Here is a 23,457-nt window from a genome sequence, read left to right as displayed (position 1 = left end):
TCAGTAATATTTATTTTGCCTAAAATTGAGGATTAGTTTCAACTTCTTTATTTAGTAGCTTTTTCTAGGGGTAGCTGTGTGGCTCAATCAGTTAAGCATCTGACTTCAACTCAGGTCATAATCTCAGTGTCCTGGGATTGAGCCAATATCAGGCTCCTAGTTCATGAGGAGTATGCTTGACTCTCTCCCCGTGTCCCTTCCTCCCTCCACTGGTGCTCTCTCACTCAAATAAGTAAAATCTTAGAAAAAAAAAAAAAAAGATTTTTCTAAAACTCCCTTTATTCCCCCTTGAAAATTACTTTGATGTTTAAGTATATGCATTTAAATACATATTTTATAGATCTTTAATTGGAGAATATACTCATTGTCACTTAATTCAGTGTAGAAAGCTGTATTTGGCAGTGGGAGGGGCAGGACAGGGAAGTGGTTTAATTCTCTCACCTCTATACTTAGGTTAGATTTTCTTGAACACTTGGAGTTGCCAATACCTTTGGGTACCTATCAAAGAATGGAATTACTGGATCATAATAATAATTGTATGCCAACTTATTGAGTAACCATCTATGTGCTTCCCTAGTGGCTGTGCCATATTACTTTCCCAACAATACGCAAAGGTTCTAATCTCTACATCTTTGCCAGTCTTTGCAATTTTTTTTCTTTTCTTTGTAAATCACTCTAAAACAAATGAAGTGGTATTTTATTGTGGTTTTGTTTTGCATTTTTTCTAATAACTGAAGACATTGAAAACTTTTCATGTGCATATCGGCATTTGTATATTTTCAGTGAGAAATGTCTGCTCAAGTCTTTTGCCTAAATTTAATCTGGGTAATTTTTCTTTGAGATGTTGAGCTGTTAGAGTCCATTGGATATTTTATATACTAGGCCCTTAACAGATATAAGGCCTGCAATTTTTTCCCATTATATGGATCATCTTTTCATTCTTTAATAAATTCCTTTGATGCATAAAACTCATCTTTTTTTACATTTTGATAAAGTCCAATTTAGGAGTTTTTACTTTTGTTTTTTGTGCTTTTGGTGTCATACTCAAGAAAGCTATAAAGAGTTTAGCTGAGCTGGGAGAGAGAGAATTGAACTTCCAGGTGTTTGAACAGGCAATTAAAGCTCAGACCACCCAGGAGCACCTGGGTGGCTCAGTGGGTTAAGTCTCTGCCTTCGGCTCAGTGTCCTGGGATCGGGATCTCTGCTCAGCGGGGAGCCTGGTTCCCCCTATTTCTCTGCCTGCCTCTCTGCCTACTTGTGATCTCTGTCTTTCAAATAAATAAATAAATAAAATCTTTAAATTCTCCAGAAAATTCCAGAATTTGTATAACCATCTATACATTATACAGAAAATGTATAACCAAGGTTGATTAAAAAAACAAAACAAAACAATACAAAACTCAGACCATAAATGCAAGATGTCAGCCTTTAATCATTTATAACAATGTCAGTCATATGTCATGAAAGTTAACGATTATTTTTTAATTTACTCCCAGTGTAGGTTTCCCAAATGGCCTGCATAGACAAACACAGTCTAACACTGTGGAAAGAATTCATTCTAATGGGAATCACAGGACTCGCTAAGCTGCAGGTTCCATTGGTTGGGCCCGATCTCACTGTTTGCCTGATCTCAGTGGTGGGTATCCTGAGCTTGATCATTCGCACCAAGATGGACTCTGTGCTACAAACACCCATGTACTTCTTCCTCAGATTCCTGGCTTTTCACTCATACCTGAGTTATTCAACAACCATGGCACCCAAAATGTTTAGTAAGTGCTATTGAGGAAACAAATACAATCTCCTATTCCTGCACCACATGGGAGCTTTCCATACTATTTATGTTCATTGTTTTGAGCTGTTCATTCTATCAGCTGTCCTATGATCCCTGCTATGGACATCTGTAACCCTCCACTCTACCCTGACATCATGGCGCAAAGGATGTGTCAGGTGCTGTGGCAATCCACGATCTCTCTGGCACATTTGTTTCTCTTCTAGTCACCATAAAATTTTTAATTTATCCTTCTGTGGCTCCAATATTGTCAGTCATTTCTACTGTGACAATCTTCCCTTGTTATCTTCGTTCTGCTCAAACACAGATAAAATTGAATTGACAATTATGATTTTGTTTTAAATTTAATTTTACTGTTTCTCATAGTTCTTGCATCTTACCTGGTAATCCTGGTAGCCATCATCAGGGTGAACTCAGCTTTTTATCTATATTGTGTCATTCATGCACAAGTTGTTACTGGTTAACTATATATGAGTGTACTGCTTAACAAAGTGTTTTAATTTTTGCAGGTAATTAAATTAATGTATATTATAACCCAAATGTTTCTTTCTGCAAGTTCACTTAGAAATGGGATGGGTACATAGAAGTCAATCTCTAAATATACATTACATATAAAAATTATTCATTATAATCACTTATTACTTAAGTAATAATAAGTTAATTAATTTATTATCATTCATGTATTAATGAATAATACAGCACAGGCTTTTTCCACCTGTTGGTCCCACCTGACAGTAGTCACAGTGTTCTGTGGGACTTTGATATTTATGTATATGCAACCTGAGCCCAGTCATTACTTTGACACTGATAAAGTGACATCCATACTTTGCACCATTGCTATGTCCCTATTGAATCCCTTGATCTATAGCTGGAGGAACAAAGAGGTAAAATATGCAGGATATAGAAGTGGGAAAAAGTATGCAATGTCTTCTCAATTGATGATACTATGTGGTTTCTATGAATTCAGTTATCAACATTAAGCTTTGTTATATTCCTTGGGAGGGGAGAGTGAAGATAATAGAGGTCAACATATATTTAGAGATGGATTTCTATGTACCAGACATATTTCTAAATGAACTTGCAGAAAGAGACATTTGGGTTATAATATACATTAATTTAATTACCTGCAAAATTATAGCATTTTAAGAGGTACATTCATATATAATAAAACAGTAATAACTTGCATCTGAATAACATGGTGTAGAGAAGATTTACATGTGGCAAAACAGGTAATGAGAAAGAATCAGGCCAAGAGTAGAAAGATGAAAGGATATAAAAGGAGATCCAATTTTATAAGAAAAGGCAGTTTATAGCAAAAAATCAAAAATGGGCTATTGTGACTATGTAAAGTCAATTTTATTCTGAAGTAATATTTATTATGAAAAACAAATGATTACATTGCTATTATTTTCAGAGCATTTAAAATTAGAAGAATCCTTCAGTTAAATATTTTTTTAAAGTTAGGTAATTTACAAATAAATACAAACTAATAATGTGAGTACATCAAATTTGAAACTTCATAAAGGATGTTGTTGGAGTTAATGTAGAGCATGAAATCATCCATAATATCTGGCTAGCTAAAATGTTACATGGGGAACTCCTCAAACTCAACACACACAAAACAGACAATCATATAAAAAAATGGGCAGAAGATATGAACAGACACTTCTCCAATGAAGACATACAAATGGCTTTCAGACACATGAAAAAATGTTCATCATCACTAGCCATCAGGGAGATTCAAATTAAAACCGCATTGAGATACCACCTTACAACAAGTTAGAATGGCCAAAATTAGCAAGACAGGAAACAACATGTGTTGGAGAGGATGTAGAGAAAGGGGAACCCTCTTCCACTGTTGGTGGGAATGCAAGTTGGTGCAGCCACTTTGGAAAACGGTGTGGAGATTCCTCAAGAAATTAAAAATAGAGCTTCCCTATGACCCTGAAATTGCACTACTGAGTATTTACCCCAAAGATACAGATGTAGTGAAAAGAAGGGCCATTTCTTCCCCAATGTTTATAGAAGCAATGGTCATGGTCGCCAAACTGTGGAAAGAACCAAGATGCCCTTCAACGGATGAATGGATAAGGAAGATGTGGTCCATATACACTATGGAGTATGATGTCTCCATCAGAAAGGATGAATACCCAACTTGTGTATCAGCATGGATGGGACTGGAAGAGATTATGCTGAGTGAAATCAGTCAAGCAGAGAGAGTCAATTATCATATGGTTTCACTTATTTGTGGAGCATAACAAATAACATGGAGGACATGGCGAGATAGAGAGGAGAAGGGAGTTGGGAGAAATTGGAAGGGGAGGTGAACCATGAGAGACTATGAACTCTGAAAAACAATCTGAGGGTTTTGAAGGGGTGGGGGGTGGGACGTTGGGGGAACCAGGTGGTGGGTATTAGAGAGGGCATGGATTGCATGGAGAACTGGGTGTGGTGCAAAAACAATGAATACTGTTATGCTGAAAAGAAATAAAACATTTAAAAAAATTTAAAAATAAAATGTTACATGGGGACCACTGGGGTAATAGAAAGTTTTGGAGGAGTGCACAAGCTTTTGGAATGTTGAATCCTGCATGACAACTCATGTAGGAATGGCACAGGGAGTTACATTTCCCAATACTTTCTTAACCCAAACAACTGTCCTGTGATCTAAAAGATGTATGCACAGTATTCTAGGCTATGTTAAGCAGAACTCCTAGAACACACTGATTAGCATATTGTATATTTCCCATAATCAGGCCCTCCTAGTTCCAGAAAGACCCCTGTCACACATCGCTAGGTTGAAAAACAGAGTAATAAAGACTTATGATGATCCTGAAGCACTAGTAAAGGTGGGAGCAAAGAAGAGCAAAGGGTCTTTGTCTCTGAGCATTGACCCCCTTGCCTTCTCCTCTCTTTCACAGCAAAGTCTGGAGTAATCTTTCATCCATCGGTACAGGGATGCTGGCCATTCCTGGAAGGATGTCATAAGAAAATTGAAAAGGCAATTATTTTATTGCATATAATAGAAAAAAATTATCAAGAATATATATAAATTAAATTACATATACATGCACAATTTTAAAACCACATAACTAGTGTTAGTATATATAATATATGTATCCAAAAATATAACAGTAAATACATTTTATTTTTTAAAAAAGACAGTATGGATGAACCTTGAAGACCTTATACTAAATGAAATAAGCTAGTCACAGAGGGACAAATACTACACGATGCCATCCATGTGAGGTATAAAAATAAAAAATCTGTAATGTCATTACCTGCGCATATATATGTGTGTGTATATATAGGTATGTAGACATATGTGTGTCTCTTACAAGTAGTTTGAAAGGTAAAATTCTGTGATGCATGATGATCCTGCCTTATCTTAGAATTTTATGTTTAATCAAATTAAGTTTTAAGTTTATTTGATATCATATTCACAATTTAAAAAGTGGATAATACTTCTTGTGCAATAAATAATAAAGTTCAAATGAGAGAACAAATTGTAATATAAAGCATCAATAAAAATGGAAAGTGTAAAGGCAATACTTGTTTCCTAAAAAAAGCTAAATACACAGGGAAGTTGGCAGAGTTGATGAGGGAATAAAGTCCTATTGACTGACCAGGGTTCAGACTAACTTTGGTAACATGACAGATAATCTACAAATGACATTTCAGAGGAGGCAACAACAGAACCTTCCTGTGGATACTTGGACTTTGGAAAGGACTTCAAGGATTTCAATTCATCCTCATAGTAACTTAAGATGTTTCAATATCTTTGTTATTTCCTCCCGATGGCCCACAATTTGACTGTTACTTCAAAAATGGTAGAACCTAGGGGTCCCTGGGTCGCTCAGTGGGTTAAATATCTGCCTTCAGTTCTGGTCATGATCTCGGGTACTGGGATTGAGCCCCACATGAGGGTCTATGCTCAGCCAGGAGCCTGCTTCTCCCTCTCTCTTTGCCTGCCTCTCCGCCTGTGTGTGATCCTCTCTCTATGTCAAATAAATAAATAAATAAAATCTAAAAAAAAAAAAAAAAAAGGTATAACCTAGAATGGGCTATACCTGTGCTAGATATTAGAAACACTGAGATGAAGTGTCCTGCCCTAAAGTAGTGAATATTCTACAGAACATTATGCAGGTTATCACTGTTTCTTTATGAGTTAATATCATATTAAAGATAGATGCTGGAGCTGAAATCAAAACCTCATATTTTATTTCAGAATTTTAAGGTGGATATTATATTCAGTCATTCACTTACTCATCATTCATTCCATCAGTCAGTAAGTCAGCAAATATCTTTTAACACCTACTCTTTCTTGGGTAGTAATTTGGAAGTTATTAATACAAAGACAAACTATTTAGACATACCTTTTTCACTTAAAAAGATAACAGACTAGAAAATCCCACACAAGAAATAAAGTAAAATGTTATCAATATTTAATTACAGTACTTATACATGTGTGGGGAAATATCACAGATTATACAAAAAATGCATTTTCCATCAAATAATTTTAATTAAAAACCAGAATTAGGACTAGGCATTTGATGGATACCTTCTAAAAGTCTCCAGAATGACTGAAATTTAGTCTTCTTATTACCATAAACATTTTGAATGACTATTATGGCAACTACACCAGGTCTTGTTCTTGACTAGAATGGAGCCTTTGCCTTCAGCTCTATTCCCAACATGCACAGTAAAATGGAACACTGGCGCCACAATCCTGGGCTTTCCAACTGTTGGATTTTCTCCACCCCAGGGCCAGCAGCCACACTTCCCAACCACCACAGGGGACAATTCAAAAGAAACAAACACCCAAAGGGTGGAATCATTGCACGAGATTGTTACTCAATAGGATCATCTAAACAAATGCCTAAGCTGGTCCCACATTTTCACTCTCTGGGTGCAATTCCTGTGTGGAGACTTGCATAATTGGTCTTTCTTTCCCTGAGGAACCAGAACTTTATCTGGGAATTCCTGTTTTCATGTGTAAGGACTGAACCTATGAGTGAGCTTATTTTAGTGTGCTGCTCCTCAGAAACTTCAGACACAGGTAAATTTCTTCAGCGTGCCTCCTGCAGAACCTTCACAGTGGGTCTCAGCAGATCTCTGGACAGGTAGGTTCACCCCAACCATGTAATTAGTACTCATCTTGGATGTGAAGACCATGTACCTTGGGAGCTTTATGGATTCAAATCAGACTCAGGACTGAAATATCTTTTCCGTTCTCTTCTGAAGACTTAAATCTCTGTTCTCTGAATGCTAAGTGAAAGGGACAGAGAAATGACTCAAAGCGTGGTCCCCAACATCCCTGCTGATAAATTAGACAGTGTGAGCATTTCCACAGAACAACGAAGATTCTATTTTACTTTAGGATAAAGAGGAATGTTTCTGCTTTAGAGCTGGCATACTGATATTTTTGAAAGCACTCTCTACTGAATGGGAATCTTAAGTGATTTGAAATATCTGATTTCTTCTCCAAGACAGACCCTTTAAATTGTTTAACATCAAGAAAAAGAAGTTTCTCCCCTCCCTGATGTTCACATTGTCCAGGGTGACAAACCCTATGATGGAAAGGTTCCCTGATGCCAGCTGGCAGGCTTTCAGATGCTGGTGGACACTGACAGCTTCTGTCGAGGTTCAGCTGGTCACATTTACACAACTCAGGTGTAAATAAGTTTAAGACAAATTGTATAGTTAGAGACCAATAGAATATTTCTTGAAATCATTTCAGTAGCTATTTAAAACATTTTCAGTATGGTTTCTTGGCCAAATAGTAATATAAATGATGAATATTAGGTACATTTTTTTTAAGTTCTTTCCTTGACATGTTAGCATTTTGGTAGACTTATATTTCTTTTCAAAAACAAACTTGAAAAAATATATGTAAAAATCTGACATAACTTCATCAGAAACAAATCCGAAAACTTTCTGAAGAAACAAGAGAAAAATACTTTAATTCAAAAGACTTTCAAAAGACAAAAAAGCAATCCTAGCTTTGCCATTAGTACTATTTATTTAGAAGAAGCAATTAATAACAGGTAATTATATATACAAATATATCTCTTTGAAGCTAACTGCATGAATTCACATCCACAATCGAAGATTTTGGCTATTGTTGTTTTGTTCTGTCTTGTTTTGTTTTTACTTTGCTAAATTAAGGATAAAGTTACTGAGTGTATTATATCTCAGAGTAAAGCAGAACTGCTTTCATGTTCAGTGAAATGAACTGAAACACTCACTGTTTCAGTTTCAGTCAAATTAAAATGTTTTGTTTAACAGGAAATGTTTTGTTTAAAGTGAGTGTTGCCACTGTGTTTTCCACCAGAAGTTTACCTATGCATTTCTTTTCAGATGTGGTGGTAAGTGAAAAGAGATATGAGATATCTACTGCAACACAGTTGTATAACCTGACTAGACATACCTAATGTAGGTACTAAAATATCTTTGATTAAACAAACACCACAGATTTAAGAAAGAATTAGTTTGCAGGGGAACACAGCCCGATTTATTTGTTACATATGTAGCTAGAAATCACATGTCCCAGTTGGCCTAGATACACAAAATTATGATTCACTTACTATTCCCATTTCAACTATGAAGCTCCCCAATGGGGTAGAATGAGGAATGGGTCACTGGGACACAAACAGGAAACACTAGAAAAATCATTTAAAACATGCTAATAACAAGAACAGATAGTGCCAATTATTCTGCATTCATTGTTAACAAACTCTGTACTAATAATACTTGCTTGCCTAGTATCTCAATACATTCATACAACACAAGGATATACTTAATAAAAATCACACAGCTAGTAACTGGTGGCCTAACACCCAACCAACCAAGTGGCCAAACAAACAAGCAAACAAAACACATAAATTAAAGCAAAACCATAAAGCCATACCATTCACCAATATCCTAGATAGATTCTTCACATGACTTAGACTCATTGAGCCTCAACTGTTCAATCAGACATAAAGATAACTACATCCACCTTCTAGGACACTTTTGCTGAATAATGAGATAATTATTCTGAAATGGCTAGCATAGTCCTGGGCCCAGAGTACACTACACTCTTCACCTTAGAGTTCTCTGCACAAAGAACACAACGTGATCAAACGTGAGGAAATCAAACCTACAAGTAATATTTTGTGAAACGTGAAAATAGGTTTTAAACATTTTAAAAGAAATAAGTACAAACTGGGAAAAAAGAGAGAGTAAGAAGAAAAAGAAAAGAAAGGAAAAAAGAAAGGAGGGAAGGAAGGTAGGAAAAGAAAAGAAGGGAGGGAGAAAGAAAGAGAGAGAGCGAAAGAAAGAAAAAAAAGAGCGAGCTGCCAGAAAGCCAGGATAAAGCAGCATCTGAGCAAGTAGAGGTTGGAGTGGTAGAAAGGAGAGCTCATTTGGCAGAAGAAAGGAAATGTGAGTAAGTTAAAAAAAAAAAAATCAGTTTCTTATTGACACTAAGAAACAAGACTACTGAGGTGTAGTCGGTTGGTGGACAGCTGAAGCAGCACTGATCATTAGATAGAAAGTGATAGTAGAAAGAGTGAAGGAAAACCTAGCATACACAAAGTATTTTGGACAGAAATATAAAATTTCCAAGGTTGATGACAGGTTATAGGCCAAAGAGAAAGTTAGTGGCGTCTAAGGAAAAAAATAACTGAAAGTCACTGGAAGTCACTCTGGCTCAACAACTTCTCCATAGCTATCTTTTGTCATTGAATACATATACGGAAGCATGTTTGCATATACGTAAATATATATTCATGCAATATTATAATTACTATGTTTAAAATATACATATAAATATTAATACATACACTAAAGTATATTAATATATATTCAATGAATATGAATTATATCCAACACAGAAGTGAAAAATTAATAGCTTGGTACAGCAGTTCTAACAACATGAAATCGGTATCTACAAAGTTTATATTTCTGAATATTTTTAAAGGAATGGGAGAAATACAAATAAAACTGATACCTTTAATTATGAACAGAAATAATCCCACTTAAATAAAATGGTTTACAATCTTGCATCTTCCAGAAAAATTTACCTACCATCTATTACTTCACTTTCATTTTCCCATAGAGGATGAGAACAACAAAATAAATGGCCTCAGAAAATCTCACCCAGGTGACTGAGTTCATTCTCATAGGAGTCTCAGATCGCCCAGACCTCCAGATTCCACTCTTCTTTGTTTTCCTGCTGATCTATGGGCTGACCATGGCAGGGAACCTGGGCATCATCACCCTCACCAGTGTTGACTCTCAGCTCCAAACGCCCATGTACTTCTTCCTCAGGCACTTGGCTATCATCAATCTTGGTGATTCTACTGTCATTGCCCCCAAAATGCTGGTAAACTTCTTGGTTACAAAGAAAACCATATCCTACTATGGATGTGCAGCCCAGCTGGGTGGGTTCCTAGTTTTCATTATTGGTGAGACTTTCATGCTGGCTACAATGGCTTATGACCGCTATGTGGCTATTTGCAAGCCCCTGCTCTACATGGTGGTGGTCTCTCCACAGATATGCTTACTGCTGGTGTCCCTCACTTACCTCTACAGTCTGACCACAGCACTGACTGTCTCCTCCAGTGTATTCTCCATGTCATACTGTTCTTCCAATGTCATCAACCATTTTTATTGTGATACTGTCCCTTTGTTGGCATTGTCCTGTTCTGATACCTACATCCCAGAAACAATAGTGTTTACCTCTGCAGGGACCAACTTATTTTTCTCTATAAGTATTGTTCTAACATCGTACTTCAACATTGTCCTTGCCATTTTGAGGATCCATTCTTCAGAGGGCCGACGAAAAGCCTTTTCCACCTGTGCCTCTCACATGATGGCTGTCACTGTGTTCTATGGGACCCTTTTCTTCATGTATTTGCAGCCAAGGTCCAACCTCTCCTTACGTACTGATAAAATGACCTCTGTCTTCTATACCCTGGTGATACCAATGCTGAATCCCCTCATCTACAGCCTAAGGAATAAAGATGTAAAGGATGCTTTGAAGAGATTGCTAAATAACCCGTGGCAGGCTTCCAAATTGATGTAAATTTAAAACTACAAGAGTCTTCATTTAAGGGTTTGTATTTACTCCTGAAAAGCTCATCTCTATTAAATACAGATGTAATAAATAGCTAAAAATTCCATGGATTTCAATAAGAAAATCTTAATGCTTTCTTTTGCAACCTCAAATAATTTTTGCTAATAGAAAGATGTATTAGTTGACCAAAGAAAGTATATTTATTTAAGTAGTAAGCAATAATTCCAAAATAAATACATTTTAAGGTGCAACACAACTCACTACTGGGTTTTTATAATTTCTAGCCATGAAAGAGGAAGTCCGAGAGCTGAAGAAGGTATCAGAGAAACATTTCTTACAGTGTAGTTGAGTCAGGTCATCTTACTTGCCACAAATCTGTTTTGTTCAACTGATAGAAGTTTTATTTTACTTTCATTTATTTTATCTTTCAATTTCTTAACCTTTTAGAATCCATTTTTATCTTGTACGTGACATATTTATATCATTTTTATCATATTTATATCATTTCTGTTCAGGAGAAAATGAAGACTAAACAGAAATGCTTAGATTTACATGGAAATAGGCCATGTGACAAAACAGAAGAAAATGTATGAAAGGGGACTCCACTGTTGATATTTATCTCAATATGATATAAAATTAATATTCTCCAATCTTCTTTTCCTCCTTAACATTGTGTGGAGGTAATCATCTGTGGTATAAAAACATAACAGCAAATAATACTTCTTTTAGAATTTTTGTGTAGTGTTTTGGAGGAAAATATTAGAAAATGAAAGAAAAAAAGTCATTGCCCTCAAAGTGACACCAAGTCTCAAAGGCAGTATAGCCAATAAATAAATAAATATGATATATACATAAATGTTACTTGTCATTCTGTGCCTTATTTCTGTCTGTATATGCAAAATGCTGTGAACTACAATGTCATGAGAGAGATGGGGAATGCCATGATAGGTTAGGCGATGCCTGGAAATAATGCAGATTAATGACATTTTCAGGGAACTCAGAAATAAGTCAAACCCAGGAATTGTGACACTCAGTTTCATAAGCTAATTCTTAACTTTAGTTTTAATGAGCAGAATAGCTAGCCAAAAACAGAAGAGTCGCACTGTATGGTGGACATTTCTTGTCTCCACAGACAAAATTGCAATAACTTAATAGCATTAGCCTTTAGGATTTTTAAAATTTTATTATTTTATAAATATATAAAAGTATATAGTTTAGATAATTTAATTTCTGTTTGTTTGGTTTACCTGACTATGGCTGTATTTGGCGGTACCAGCCTACATACATACAGCTGGGGAATTATATTCTTCAGCAGATAGGCATTGTCTTTGAGTCTAGCTCCACAAACATAATTGGAGAAACAGGGCTAAAGTCACACTTGCATGTCTACCAATCTTATGTATTTTATTCAATGAATTCAAGTCAAGAATGAAAACTTTAGTGTTTTCTACCTTTTAACTTGATTTACATATAAGTAGTTTCTTTTTCTTTTTTTTTCACATCCTAGGATTTTATTTAAAAGAACTCATACAGGTGGTGGTTATTAAGGAGGGCAAGTACTTCATGGAGCACTGGGTGTGGTGCAAAAACAATGAATTCTGTTATGCTGAAAAGAAATTTAAATAAATAAAAGACCTCATACCATAAAATAAACCCCATGAAACTTTTTTTATTTGTTTTAAGCACAAAAGCTTAATTTTTTTAAATGATAAGCAAAAATAAGCATATACAAATATCAATAAGTCTATCACCATCATTTATATAACATAAATTTACAACAATTAGATTCATAAAAATATTCAAAATGAACTCAACACTACTTGGAAAAATGCAACGAATCTTGAAAAGTTGAAAATAACATAATGTGTTTTGATCTGTTTTATGTACAATCTTAACAAAAACACGTATTAGTGGTTTTATTGTCAAAAGACACTGATTTCTCTGTGCAGTTTTCCCAGCTCTTTCAAGCACCCATGCAACTCAGTCAAACTCTCTCTTCACGATTACATGATACTTTATATGGAAAACCCAAAAGACTCCACCCCAAAATTATTAGAACTCCTACAGCAATTCAGTAACATGGTGAAATCAGTTGCATTTTTATGCCCTAACAATGTAACTGAAAAAGCAAAATTAAGGAATCAATTCCATTTACAATAGCACCAAAAACCATAAGATACCTAGGAATAAACATAACCAAAAAGGTAAAGGATCTTTACTCTAAAAACTACAGAACACTTATGAAAGAAATTGAGGAAGACACAAAGAGATGGAAAAACATTCCATGCTCATGGATTAGAATACTGTGAAAATGTCAATGCTGCCAGAGCAAGCTACACTTTCAAATGAATCCTTATCAAAACACTTTCAACATTGTTCACAGAGCTGGAACAAACAATCCTAAAATTTGTATGGAACCAGAAAAGACCCCGAATCGCCAAGGGAATGCTGAAAAAGAAAACCAAAGCTGGGGGCATCACAATGCCTGACTTCAGGCTATATTACTGTGATCATCAAGACAGCATGGTATTGGCACAAATACATATAAGTATTTTCTACAAATAATGATGTTGTCACGTGTTTTAGTTTCCCAGGGCCACTATAACAAATCACCAATGACTCAGTGGCTTGATATAACAGAACTTATCCCATAGTTCTGGAGTTGTGAAGCTCAAAATGAGTCTCACTGGGCTACAATCAAGATGTCAGCCCACTATGTTCTTTTCTGGACTGCCATGGAAGAATCCGTTTCTTTTCCTCTTCCAGCTTCTAGAGGCAACTCTCATCCTTTGCTTGGCAATCCCTTCTAAGCAGTGACCCTGCTACTCTGACCTCTGTTTGCATTTTCACATGTCCTTCTGACTTGGTCTCGGTTGCCTCTCTCTCCTTCTTGGGATTATATTGGTCCCACCCAGAAGAGTACAGGATAGCCTCCCATCTGGAGGTCCTTAACCAGCAAATCTCTTCATGTGGAAGGCACCATGTTTACAGTTCTGGGAATCTTTGCTAGGGTAGAGAACCCATTTCTGCCTCAAATATCTATATCCATATTGGCATATTTTATGAAACTGGGCAATCCAAAGTTTTCATGTCTCATTGACTAGTACTCAGTGGAGTAGTGTCACAAAAGTATACACTAGTTACTCTCTCTACATTAGCTACAAGATTTGTCCTAAACAATCTATACACATAGTCCTTTTGAAGGATAAGTAGAAAGTATTTGATTAAAGTTTCCAAATGATATGCATACAATATATATGGGCTCACATATCACTTATACACACTTGGGCTTCCAATGGAGATTTTCTTATCCCTTAATGTTGGGATTAATGTAGAGCATGAAATCATCCATAATAACTGGCTTGCTAAAATGTAACAAGGAGGCTACTGGGGGCAATGGAAGGTTCCAGAGAATGGCATTGGCCTTTGGAATGCTGAGGCCTGGGAGACCACTTTGCCAGGTGAAAGCTTCCCCGAAGCTTTATTAGCGCAAACAGCTGTCCTGTGGACTAAGAGATGTGTGCATTGTCCCCTAAAGTTATGTTTTGCAGAAGTCCCAGAACATGCTGATCAGCACATTGTAACTTTCCAGTAATCAAACTCTTCTATTTTCTTTAACACTTCTTGTCACACATCACTTTGCTCAAGAGAGTAATAAAAACTTCCGAATATCCCAAAGCACAAATAAAGGTGACAGCAAAGAAGAGCAAAGGGTCTTCATCTCTGAACGTTAAGCCCCTTGCTTTTTCCTCACTTTCACAGCAAAGTCTGGAGTAATCTTTCATCCATTGGTGTAGGGATTGCTTCCCATGCCCCGCGCCTTAAAGTCTACCTAAGTATGGTTTCAGTTGCAAATACCATCTCCCTGCAAGTCCGTAAGACTTCATCAGATGTCTACATGCCATATGGCACATCTATCATCTCTGCTTTCCAAATGGCTATTTCTACAAGCTACCTCCATGGAAAGGAAAAAAAAAATTTTTCCAAGAAACCATTCAAAAAAGAAGTAAAAATCATTGCAGATACAGGTGGCAGGAGACAAAATAGAGGTTTCTATGCTAGGTCAGGTCTCCTTCTGCTTAGAGAAACTAACTGCTCTACCACAAAATAATTCTCCACTGTACTTCTTTTATCCCTCATATATATTGGATCTTAACCTAATACTGGTGCATTTCTCTTACCCATTCTCTCTGTCCCTCCTTACTTTTCTGTCTCAGTTAAAAGCTACAGAAATGTTTTCCTTTTATTAAACAGAACTATTACTTATAAAGCCTAAGACCATGCAATAAATAATGCCACCAGTTGTCACTCCCTGTTCTACACACCTGTCCAGAATTGGTTTTGACTCTTTCAGTACATAAAAGTACTTGTACAAACAACAACCGTCAACTAGGTTGGAAAAATTTTGTTACCAAAAATTTGTCATCAATCTTTGATACAAACTCTTACCTCACCTCACAAAATGTACATGACTTGGGTTAACTAAAATGTAAATATCAAAATATCTACTTCTTAACGCCAAGTCACAAACATAATTTGAGCTATAGGTGTCAGAAAAGGGAATGATTTAAAAAAAAAACAAACACTCAAATTCATATTTCAAAGAACTAATAGATTATTGAATGATAGAAATTAATGTTTACCCAATCACAAAGTGATTAATTTAAGACATGTACTCAGATTATATATAAATTTAAAACCCTTATTAAATACTTAAGTAAAAAACTTCCATATTAAGGTATGTTTACTCAAAATATTGCCTTCAGACCAATGGATAGTCAATAGGGTGCAAGCTAACATCTTCTATGATCTATGACATCTTCCTTTATACTGTAATCGCTTTTCTTTTTGTTTGCTTCTTCTCTCACAATTTTTCAGAATTTTTTTAATTAATTAATTTATTTTCAGAAAAACAGTATTCATTATTTTTGCACCACACCCAGTGCTCCATGCAATCTGTGCCCTCTATAATACCCACAACCTGGTACCCCAACCTCCCACCCCCCCTGCCCCTTCAAACCCCTCAGATTGTTTTTCAGAGTCCATAGTCTCTCATGATTCACCTTCCCTTCCAATTTACCCCAACCCACTTCTCCTCACTAACTCCCCATGTCCTCCATGCTTTTTGTTATGCTCCACAAATAAGTGAAACCATATGATAATTGACTCTATCTGAATTTCATCAAACCATATGGAATTACAAACTTTGAAAGAGAAAGGCACTGTGGGAGACACTCAGGACTAGCACACAACTAGGGCTGGAGATTGGCTGCCCACAAGGAGGGGCTGTCCCTCCAGGAGGCTACAGCTCAGCAACTTCTCCACACCCACCAGGAGGATGAGAAATTAGCTAAGCACATGTCCAGGAGGAAAAACAGAATCTGGAAGTCTCCTCCCACCCACTCTGCTAGAAGGTATATGTCCAGGTGTGTGTCAATGTTTGGTCACTCCAACAACTACTTCATCTGCATTATCACCGCCACAGACATTCAAATAGTCATGTTATGTTAAAATTAGTGTGTATCTGGGGAGCCTGGGTGGCTCAGTGGGTTAAAGCCTCTGCCTTTGGCTCAGGTCATGATTCCAGGGTCCTGGGATCAAGCCCCACATTGGGATCTCTGCTCAGCGGGGAGCCTGCTTCCTCCTCTCTCTCTGCCTGCTTCTTTGTGATCTCTGTCTATCAAATAAATAAATAAAATCTTAAAAAAAAAAAACTAATGTGTATCTATCCCTATTATTATTTCTGAACTTCTTTGTTGACTTGGGTTATACGTAGTGCATTTTTCCATTTCAAATTGAGATGAATATTTGGGTTCCTTTAAAAAAAAATAGTGTATTAAATCAAAGAAAACAATATTAGCTCTATAAAGTATATCTATTTATTTGCTGCAAATTTTACCATTCCTTCAAGCAATATATATTCATAAGTGTGATGTCCAGAGTATTAAATGGTATGTACTAATGGTGGAATGTATGTGGATAAAAGAGATCTTGGAATAGATCCATCCTTGTGTAAATAAAAGAATGTGCTCATTTTATCCCAAAGCAGGGCCCCAGGAGATATTATGACGTATTCATACATGGGTCAGTGGGGACCGCATGCACAAGTCATTAACTGTAGTGATGCATGTAGAAGTCACAAGCTGGGAACTAATTAAATGCCTGTTACTATGGCAGCAAACCTATAGTACATGGGGTCAGAGACAGATTATGGCAATTTTATTAAACAGAGACCAGCAAAACATTGATGTATAAGTAAAAAATAAAATTCAAAAACATGTAGTTGAGGGAGAATCTTGGAGTAGAATTAGTTATATAACACCCTGTGTGTGCACTTCAAAGCATACATTATGCTCACTTTATAAAGCTGTAATTCTTTTTAAGAACTTTTATCAACTTTTGTGGAGGAGCTACATGTGCAGAATTATGATGAGCAGGCACATGGGATGTTGTGTTAGGGTTCATGTACTCAGTTTACTCCCTTAAGTAAAAGAAAAGAAAGCAAACTAACAATATACACATATCCATAATTTTTATTCCTTCTTAACTTTTTTTTGCAGTTAATGAAAATATGTATTTGAAAATAATTGGTTTCTTGAGGATATTTTATGACAGTTAGTGAAAATATTCCTGAATTTTTAACACACTGTAGGTCATGTGTAATAGGTTTTTTGTCTTTATTCTTAGATTTAAAATATGGAAGAGGTCATTGTGGAAAACACTGAAATTTTATGTAATTCACAGATGATTATACTATGTATCAGAGAAATGATCTACTTAGATCCAAATATTTGAGTGAATACAATGAAAATAACTTAAAAAAAGTTGAAAATATATATGTATATATACATATATAACTTAAAATAACTTAATAATTTACTTAAAATAACCTAAAAAATTATATACACATATATACATATGTGTATATGTATATATATACATGTGTACATATACATTCAACTTTTTAAAGATATACATATACATATCTGTATGTACAGATATGTATATATATATATACATACAGATATGTATATATATGTATACAGATATGTGTGTGTGTATATATATATATATATTTTCAACTTTTTTTAAAGTTATTTTCATTGTATTCACCCAAATATCTGGATATAAGTAGATCATTTCTCTGATACATAGTATTATATGTGTGTGTGTGTGTGTGTGTGTATTTCCAAATTGGGAAATCAGTTACTCTGAATAATTAACAAAGACCAGTGGTATCATTTCTTGCTCTCGGATGCTTGGGAATAACCAAGAATTGCATTCACGCTCTCAGGGGAGTGTCTCAAAGGGAGAAGATGTTCATAAATTCTCTGACAGCATTCAGGTCTAATAATCACACAGAGGAACAAGAAGACCGTCTTCACTTAAGGTGAATAGATGGCATTGATTATATTGATTACTACATCAGCTGCAATGATGATTTTGGATCCCTGTCTTCCACTGAAATGACCGATATGAGTATAGTCACCAAAGCCAGACTCAGTACAGTACATCATGCATGTAAATCATCTCTCTTCATAACTAGGTTTTCTGGAGTAATGATATATGTTTGCCACTATGAGTATATTCTTTGAAGGTGGTAAGGGACCTCGTTTCGATTTGTTATTATTTCTACATTTACGTTGAGATTTTAGACAATAAACATCGTGAAGTGGGAGTAAGCATTTTTGCAAGCTCAACTTAGAATCCTCCTCTTCCTTCCTTCTCTGTCTTTCTCCCTCCTTTTAATACATGTACAACATTCTCAATATGACCAACCTGTTTATCTCAGTTGAGGCTATTTACAAAATGTTATAGAATATTGAGTTGAGGTTGAGTGTTCTCATTTGCATAAGAGGACATCCTTGGACTCCATGCCCATCCCCCAGGTCCTAGTACAGCTCTGGAGTTTCTGCTTCCATCTGATAGGAGTCAGGTTTGATGCTCACTTTCCTGGTTTCTTTCCAGGCAGTGCTTGGGCAGGACTGGTGTGAAGAGGGCCACATAAATATTTACTCCATTGAGTTTCAGAAGAACTCCAGAGTGTCAGAAGAACGCTGCACAGGCACCCTATAATTTTCATTTTTTTAAGATACATTTTTAATCACTGTCACCTTCTACACATTCTCTTAGTGAGATTTTGATCATAAAAGCATTGTACAAATATGACTAATTTTAGCAAATTGACATTTTTATAACACTAAATGTAGTATTTGGGAACATAGTATTTCTGCCAGTTTGTTTAGGATTTCTATAATATTTCCCTCAAAATTGTTAACTTTTACTTTTTAAGAGTAGGTACAGTGTAGTTTTTATTAGATATTCTATCACTATGGCATTTCCCTTTTAGTCTTAATTTTTATTGCTTTTGTCCATTCTAATTAGTATTAATTCTTCATCTATTCAAATGCTCAACTGTGTTTCTAACTCATTGTGGTAATATGAATTCTAATTATAATTTTCCAAAATTAAACCACCCAGACAAATAAGTGATCAACACAGCTTAAACAACTGTCCTGTAGTTCTTATATTCTATTAAATTTAATATCAATGACATTTTAATATTGTTTATGGTATATATATGAGAAAAAGCAGATATATATCTATATCTATATCTATATCATCTATATCTATATATAATGAACTTATAAGCCTGAAATTGTTCTGTGTCTCTTTTATTATTGTATCTTTCTTTTTTAAATCATGATTTTATCTTCTAAGGATGAGTTGCAGTGGGGTTCACATTTTTTCAATCTGGAGTAGTTAGTAAAATAATATGAGTGCTTTTTTAAAAGATTTTATTTATTTATTTGTCAGAGAGAGAGCACAAGCAAGGGAAGCAGCAGGCAGAGGGAGAAGCAAGCTTCCTGCTGAGCAAGGAGCCTGATGTGGGACTTGATCCCAGGACCCTAGGATCATGACCTGAGTAAAAGCAGCTGTTTAACCAACGGAGCCACAGGCATCCCTGATTTTTATTTTCTATGAAAGTTTGGAAGCACCTGTGTTTAAAAACAATCTGAAGGAGAAAGGAGTTAGAAAAGTAGAGATCTATAAGGTGCAAACCTGAAATAAAATGTATTGACACAGAACATTTATGTAGACTTGATTGACACAAAGTGTTAAGAATAATAATAAAAGTAAAATATAGTAAATGTACTCCATTTGTCTCTGTGCTGTATCCAGTGGGCTTTATTTAGACCACATAATCATTTGCCTTGCTTGTCATTTAAATGAATAAAATTAAGTACTTACAATGAATCACGCCATATCTCCTTCTCTTCACTCCCTATTACTCTTTCATTCATGTACTTCATGCAGTATTATTTGCCAGCACCTAAAACATTTGAAATAGGATCCCTTAATTTAGAGTGATAGTTCTCTTTCTTGCTTAAGTGTATTTATAGAGTTTACTGGATGATTTTAGGTGGTATATGAGTAAATACATTCTAATAATTTTTACTTGTCTTAAGATGTGCTAGAAAATACAACCACACAATTAAACGTTTCATTTCAGAGATATTAGTGCTAAGGTCAAAGCAAAGGTAGGAATGTTAGATAATTCTTCTTTTCCATATTGAATAACTTGTCGAAGCAGGCCTTACTGGTGTACAACATATCACAGATCAAAAACTGAAAAATTCCATAACAAAGTGCTAAATACTCAGATACATTCTCATAGAAAAAATAACATTTGTTTATGTACATTAGAGTGGGCATGTTGGAAATGTCTGCATAGTAGCTAAATTGTGCATCATCATAAAAAATCATTAAATAATATTTAAACTCATAAAAGCATAGTGGAACAAGCATGCATTAAAAATGGGTAGTGGAATGGGAATACTATTACTTCCATGTTCAGTGATGGAGGTGAGTCTTATTTTAAATTAACCCATCTAAAAAATTGTATTTATCTTAACCACAATGGCTTTGGCTCCTAAAATGTCAACAGACGTTGTCTCCTGAAACCCAATGACTCTTGTGATGGTTGTTCCCACAGCAATTCTCCTTAACAGCCTGGATGAACAAACAAAATCTAACAGTGATAACAGAATTCATCCTAATGGGAATCACGGACCGTCCAGAGCTGCAGGCTCCCTTCTTTGGGCTCTTCCTCATCATCTACACCGTCTCCGTGGTGGGCAACCTGGGCATGATCATCCTTAGCAACATGGATTCCAGGCTCCAAACACCCATGTACTTCTTCCTCAGACACCTGGCTTTCATTGATCTTGGTTATTCAACTGCTGTGGGACCCAAAATGCTGGTAAATTTTGTAACTAACCAAAATACAATCCCCTACAATTGGTGTGCTATACAGCTGTCTTTCTTCATCTTGTTCATCATCAGTGAGCTTTTCATTCTGTCAGCAATGGCCTATGACCGCTATGTGGCCATCTGTAATCCTCTGCTCTACACAATTGCTATGTCACAAAGGGTGTGCTGGGTGCTGGTAATCATCCCTTATGTCTACAGTGCTTTTCTTTCTGTGATAGTCACCGAAAAGATTTTCACATCATCCTTCTGTGGCCATAATGTCATTAGACATTTTTACTGTGATAGTCTTCCCTTGTTAACTTTGCTTTGCTCAAGCTCACGTGATATTGAGTTGATAATACTGATCTTTTCAGCATTTAATTTGGCTTCATCTCTTCTGATAGTTCTTGTGTCCTACATCCTCATCCTAATGGCCATTGTTAGGATGAACTCTGCAGAGGGCAGGCACAAGACCTTCTCCACCTGTGGATCTCACCTGACAGTGGCTCTTGTATTATACACCACTCTATTCTTCATGTATCTGCAGCCCCAATCCAATCATTCCTTTGATACAGATAAAATTGCCTCTGTATTTTACACTTTGATTATACCTATGCTGAATCCCATGATCTACAGCTTGAGGAACAAAGAGGTAAAATGTGCCCTGCATAGGATATGGAAAAAGTGGCACAAACTACTTATATAGAATTCACTAAAGTCTATGTAAATAATAAATTAAGTTATAGACTACTGTCTCTATGTCACAGGGCTTAGGAAGCAGTAATGTGTAAGAGTCATAGAAAACTAGGAATATTTTTTCCTGTTTTCAACTTATAGGTGTTTCAGCAGTGATCATCCTTCTGCTATCAACTTTGGTTTCAGTAAGAGGTAAAGAGTAAGAGGAAAGAGTAAGAGTAAATGCTTCAGTAAGAGACTAACTCTCACATTGCCAAGTACTTGGGTGACAATCAAAGACAAGTTTTATTTTGTTTAAAATACATCTCTGCTTAGATAATATTTTTTAAAAGACATTTTGTATTTAATATTAAATAAATATGCCCATCCCACTGACATATGGCATAGGGAAGATGGTGCTTACTGCTTTTTTATGGAGGGAATATACACATCAATGATTAATCAAGAATTTCTGCCTTAATAATACTTTAATTTTATCTACTTGTGGATTGGCAGCTCAGATTCTTGTAAGTGATAATTTGTATACCTGTATATACTTGGGAAGGCAGAAATAGAAGTGTGGTGATTTTCAGAAGGCCTAATTGTGTACATTAAAAATTCAAAACAACTCTTCATGCTGAACCATTAAAAAGAGTAAGTGGCTTTTGTAAGATTGGTGTAGGTAAGTTCAGCATATGAAAGATCAGTGTTGTTTGTTTGTTTGTTTGTTTTTCCTATATGCTAGCAAAAGCCAGGCAAAAATTTAATATTAAGCTATCTATTATACTGGAAATAAAAACTGTATAATACTTAGGGAAAATTGTAATGAAGGATTTGCATGATTTTCGTCTTAGAAACTATCAAAACATTGCTGATATAAAGGAAGACATACTGTGGCATATACCATACAAAAGGATCCAGAATATCTTAGAAGAAAGAACACAGACATATTCTAAAACAGATAGCAATCCTTTAATAAACCTAGATTGTTTTTAAAATTATTTTTTAAATTTTCTTAATTTTTTTTGTAAATAATTCTTCCTTTCTTCATTCCTTCTTTGTTTTTCTGTCTTTCAGGATGATGGAAGTTGATTGTAAAATCTAGTAGGAAAGGCGAAATCCCAAAAAGTTAAAAACAGTCTTGGAGAAAGTATAAATTTGCAAAAGTTACACCACCAGATTTCATGACCTATTACAAAGCTATAGTACTTAAGAAAACATTGCTGCAAGTGGCATAACCACTGTTGAAACAGTATGGAGTTTCCTTTAAAAATTAAAGATAGAAATACCATATGATCCAGTAATTTCACTACTGGGTATTTTCCCACAGAACATGAAAATATGAATTCAAAAAGATATATGCACCTTTATGTTCCTTGAAAGATTATTTACAGTAGCCTAGATAGAGAAGCAGCCTAAATAGCCACTGATAGAAGAATGGATAAAAATGCGGAATATAGGGGCGCCTGGGTGATTCTGTGGGTTAAGCCTCTGCCTTTGGGTCAGGTCATGATCTCAAGGTCCTGGGATCAAACCTCACATCAGGCTCTCTGTTCAGCAGGGAGCCTTCTTCCTACTGTCTCTCTGTCTGCCTCTCTGCCTACTTGTGGTCTCTCTCTCTCTGTCAAATAAATAAAAATATTTTTAAAAATGTAGAATATATATATCTACATATATA

General features: G+C 35.6%; 2 protein-coding genes across 2 annotated transcripts; both read left to right on the top strand.

The window, feature by feature from the left end:
• The first annotated feature begins 9,911 nt into the window (after window positions 1-9,911).
• LOC132021232 (olfactory receptor 8J2-like) lies at window positions 9,912-10,859 on the top strand. The gene has a single exon (XM_059405354.1). It carries the CDS (start codon window positions 9,912-9,914, stop codon window positions 10,857-10,859), a length of 948 nt encoding a protein of 315 aa, XP_059261337.1.
• Window positions 10,860-20,868: 10,009 nt separating this feature from the next.
• On the top strand, window positions 20,869-21,810 carry LOC132021293 (olfactory receptor 8K3-like). The gene has a single exon (XM_059405463.1). The coding sequence runs from the start codon at window positions 20,869-20,871 to the stop codon at window positions 21,808-21,810; it is 942 nt and encodes a 313-aa protein (XP_059261446.1).
• Window positions 21,811-23,457: the final 1,647 nt, after the last annotated feature.

The sequence above is a fragment of the Mustela nigripes genome, chromosome 1, assembly GCF_022355385.1.
Source record: "Mustela nigripes isolate SB6536 chromosome 1, MUSNIG.SB6536, whole genome shotgun sequence".
NCBI lineage: Eukaryota > Metazoa > Chordata > Mammalia > Carnivora > Mustelidae > Mustela > Mustela nigripes.
Note: the sequence above shows the minus strand (reverse complement) of the source record. Positions and strands in the feature narration are given on the sequence as shown.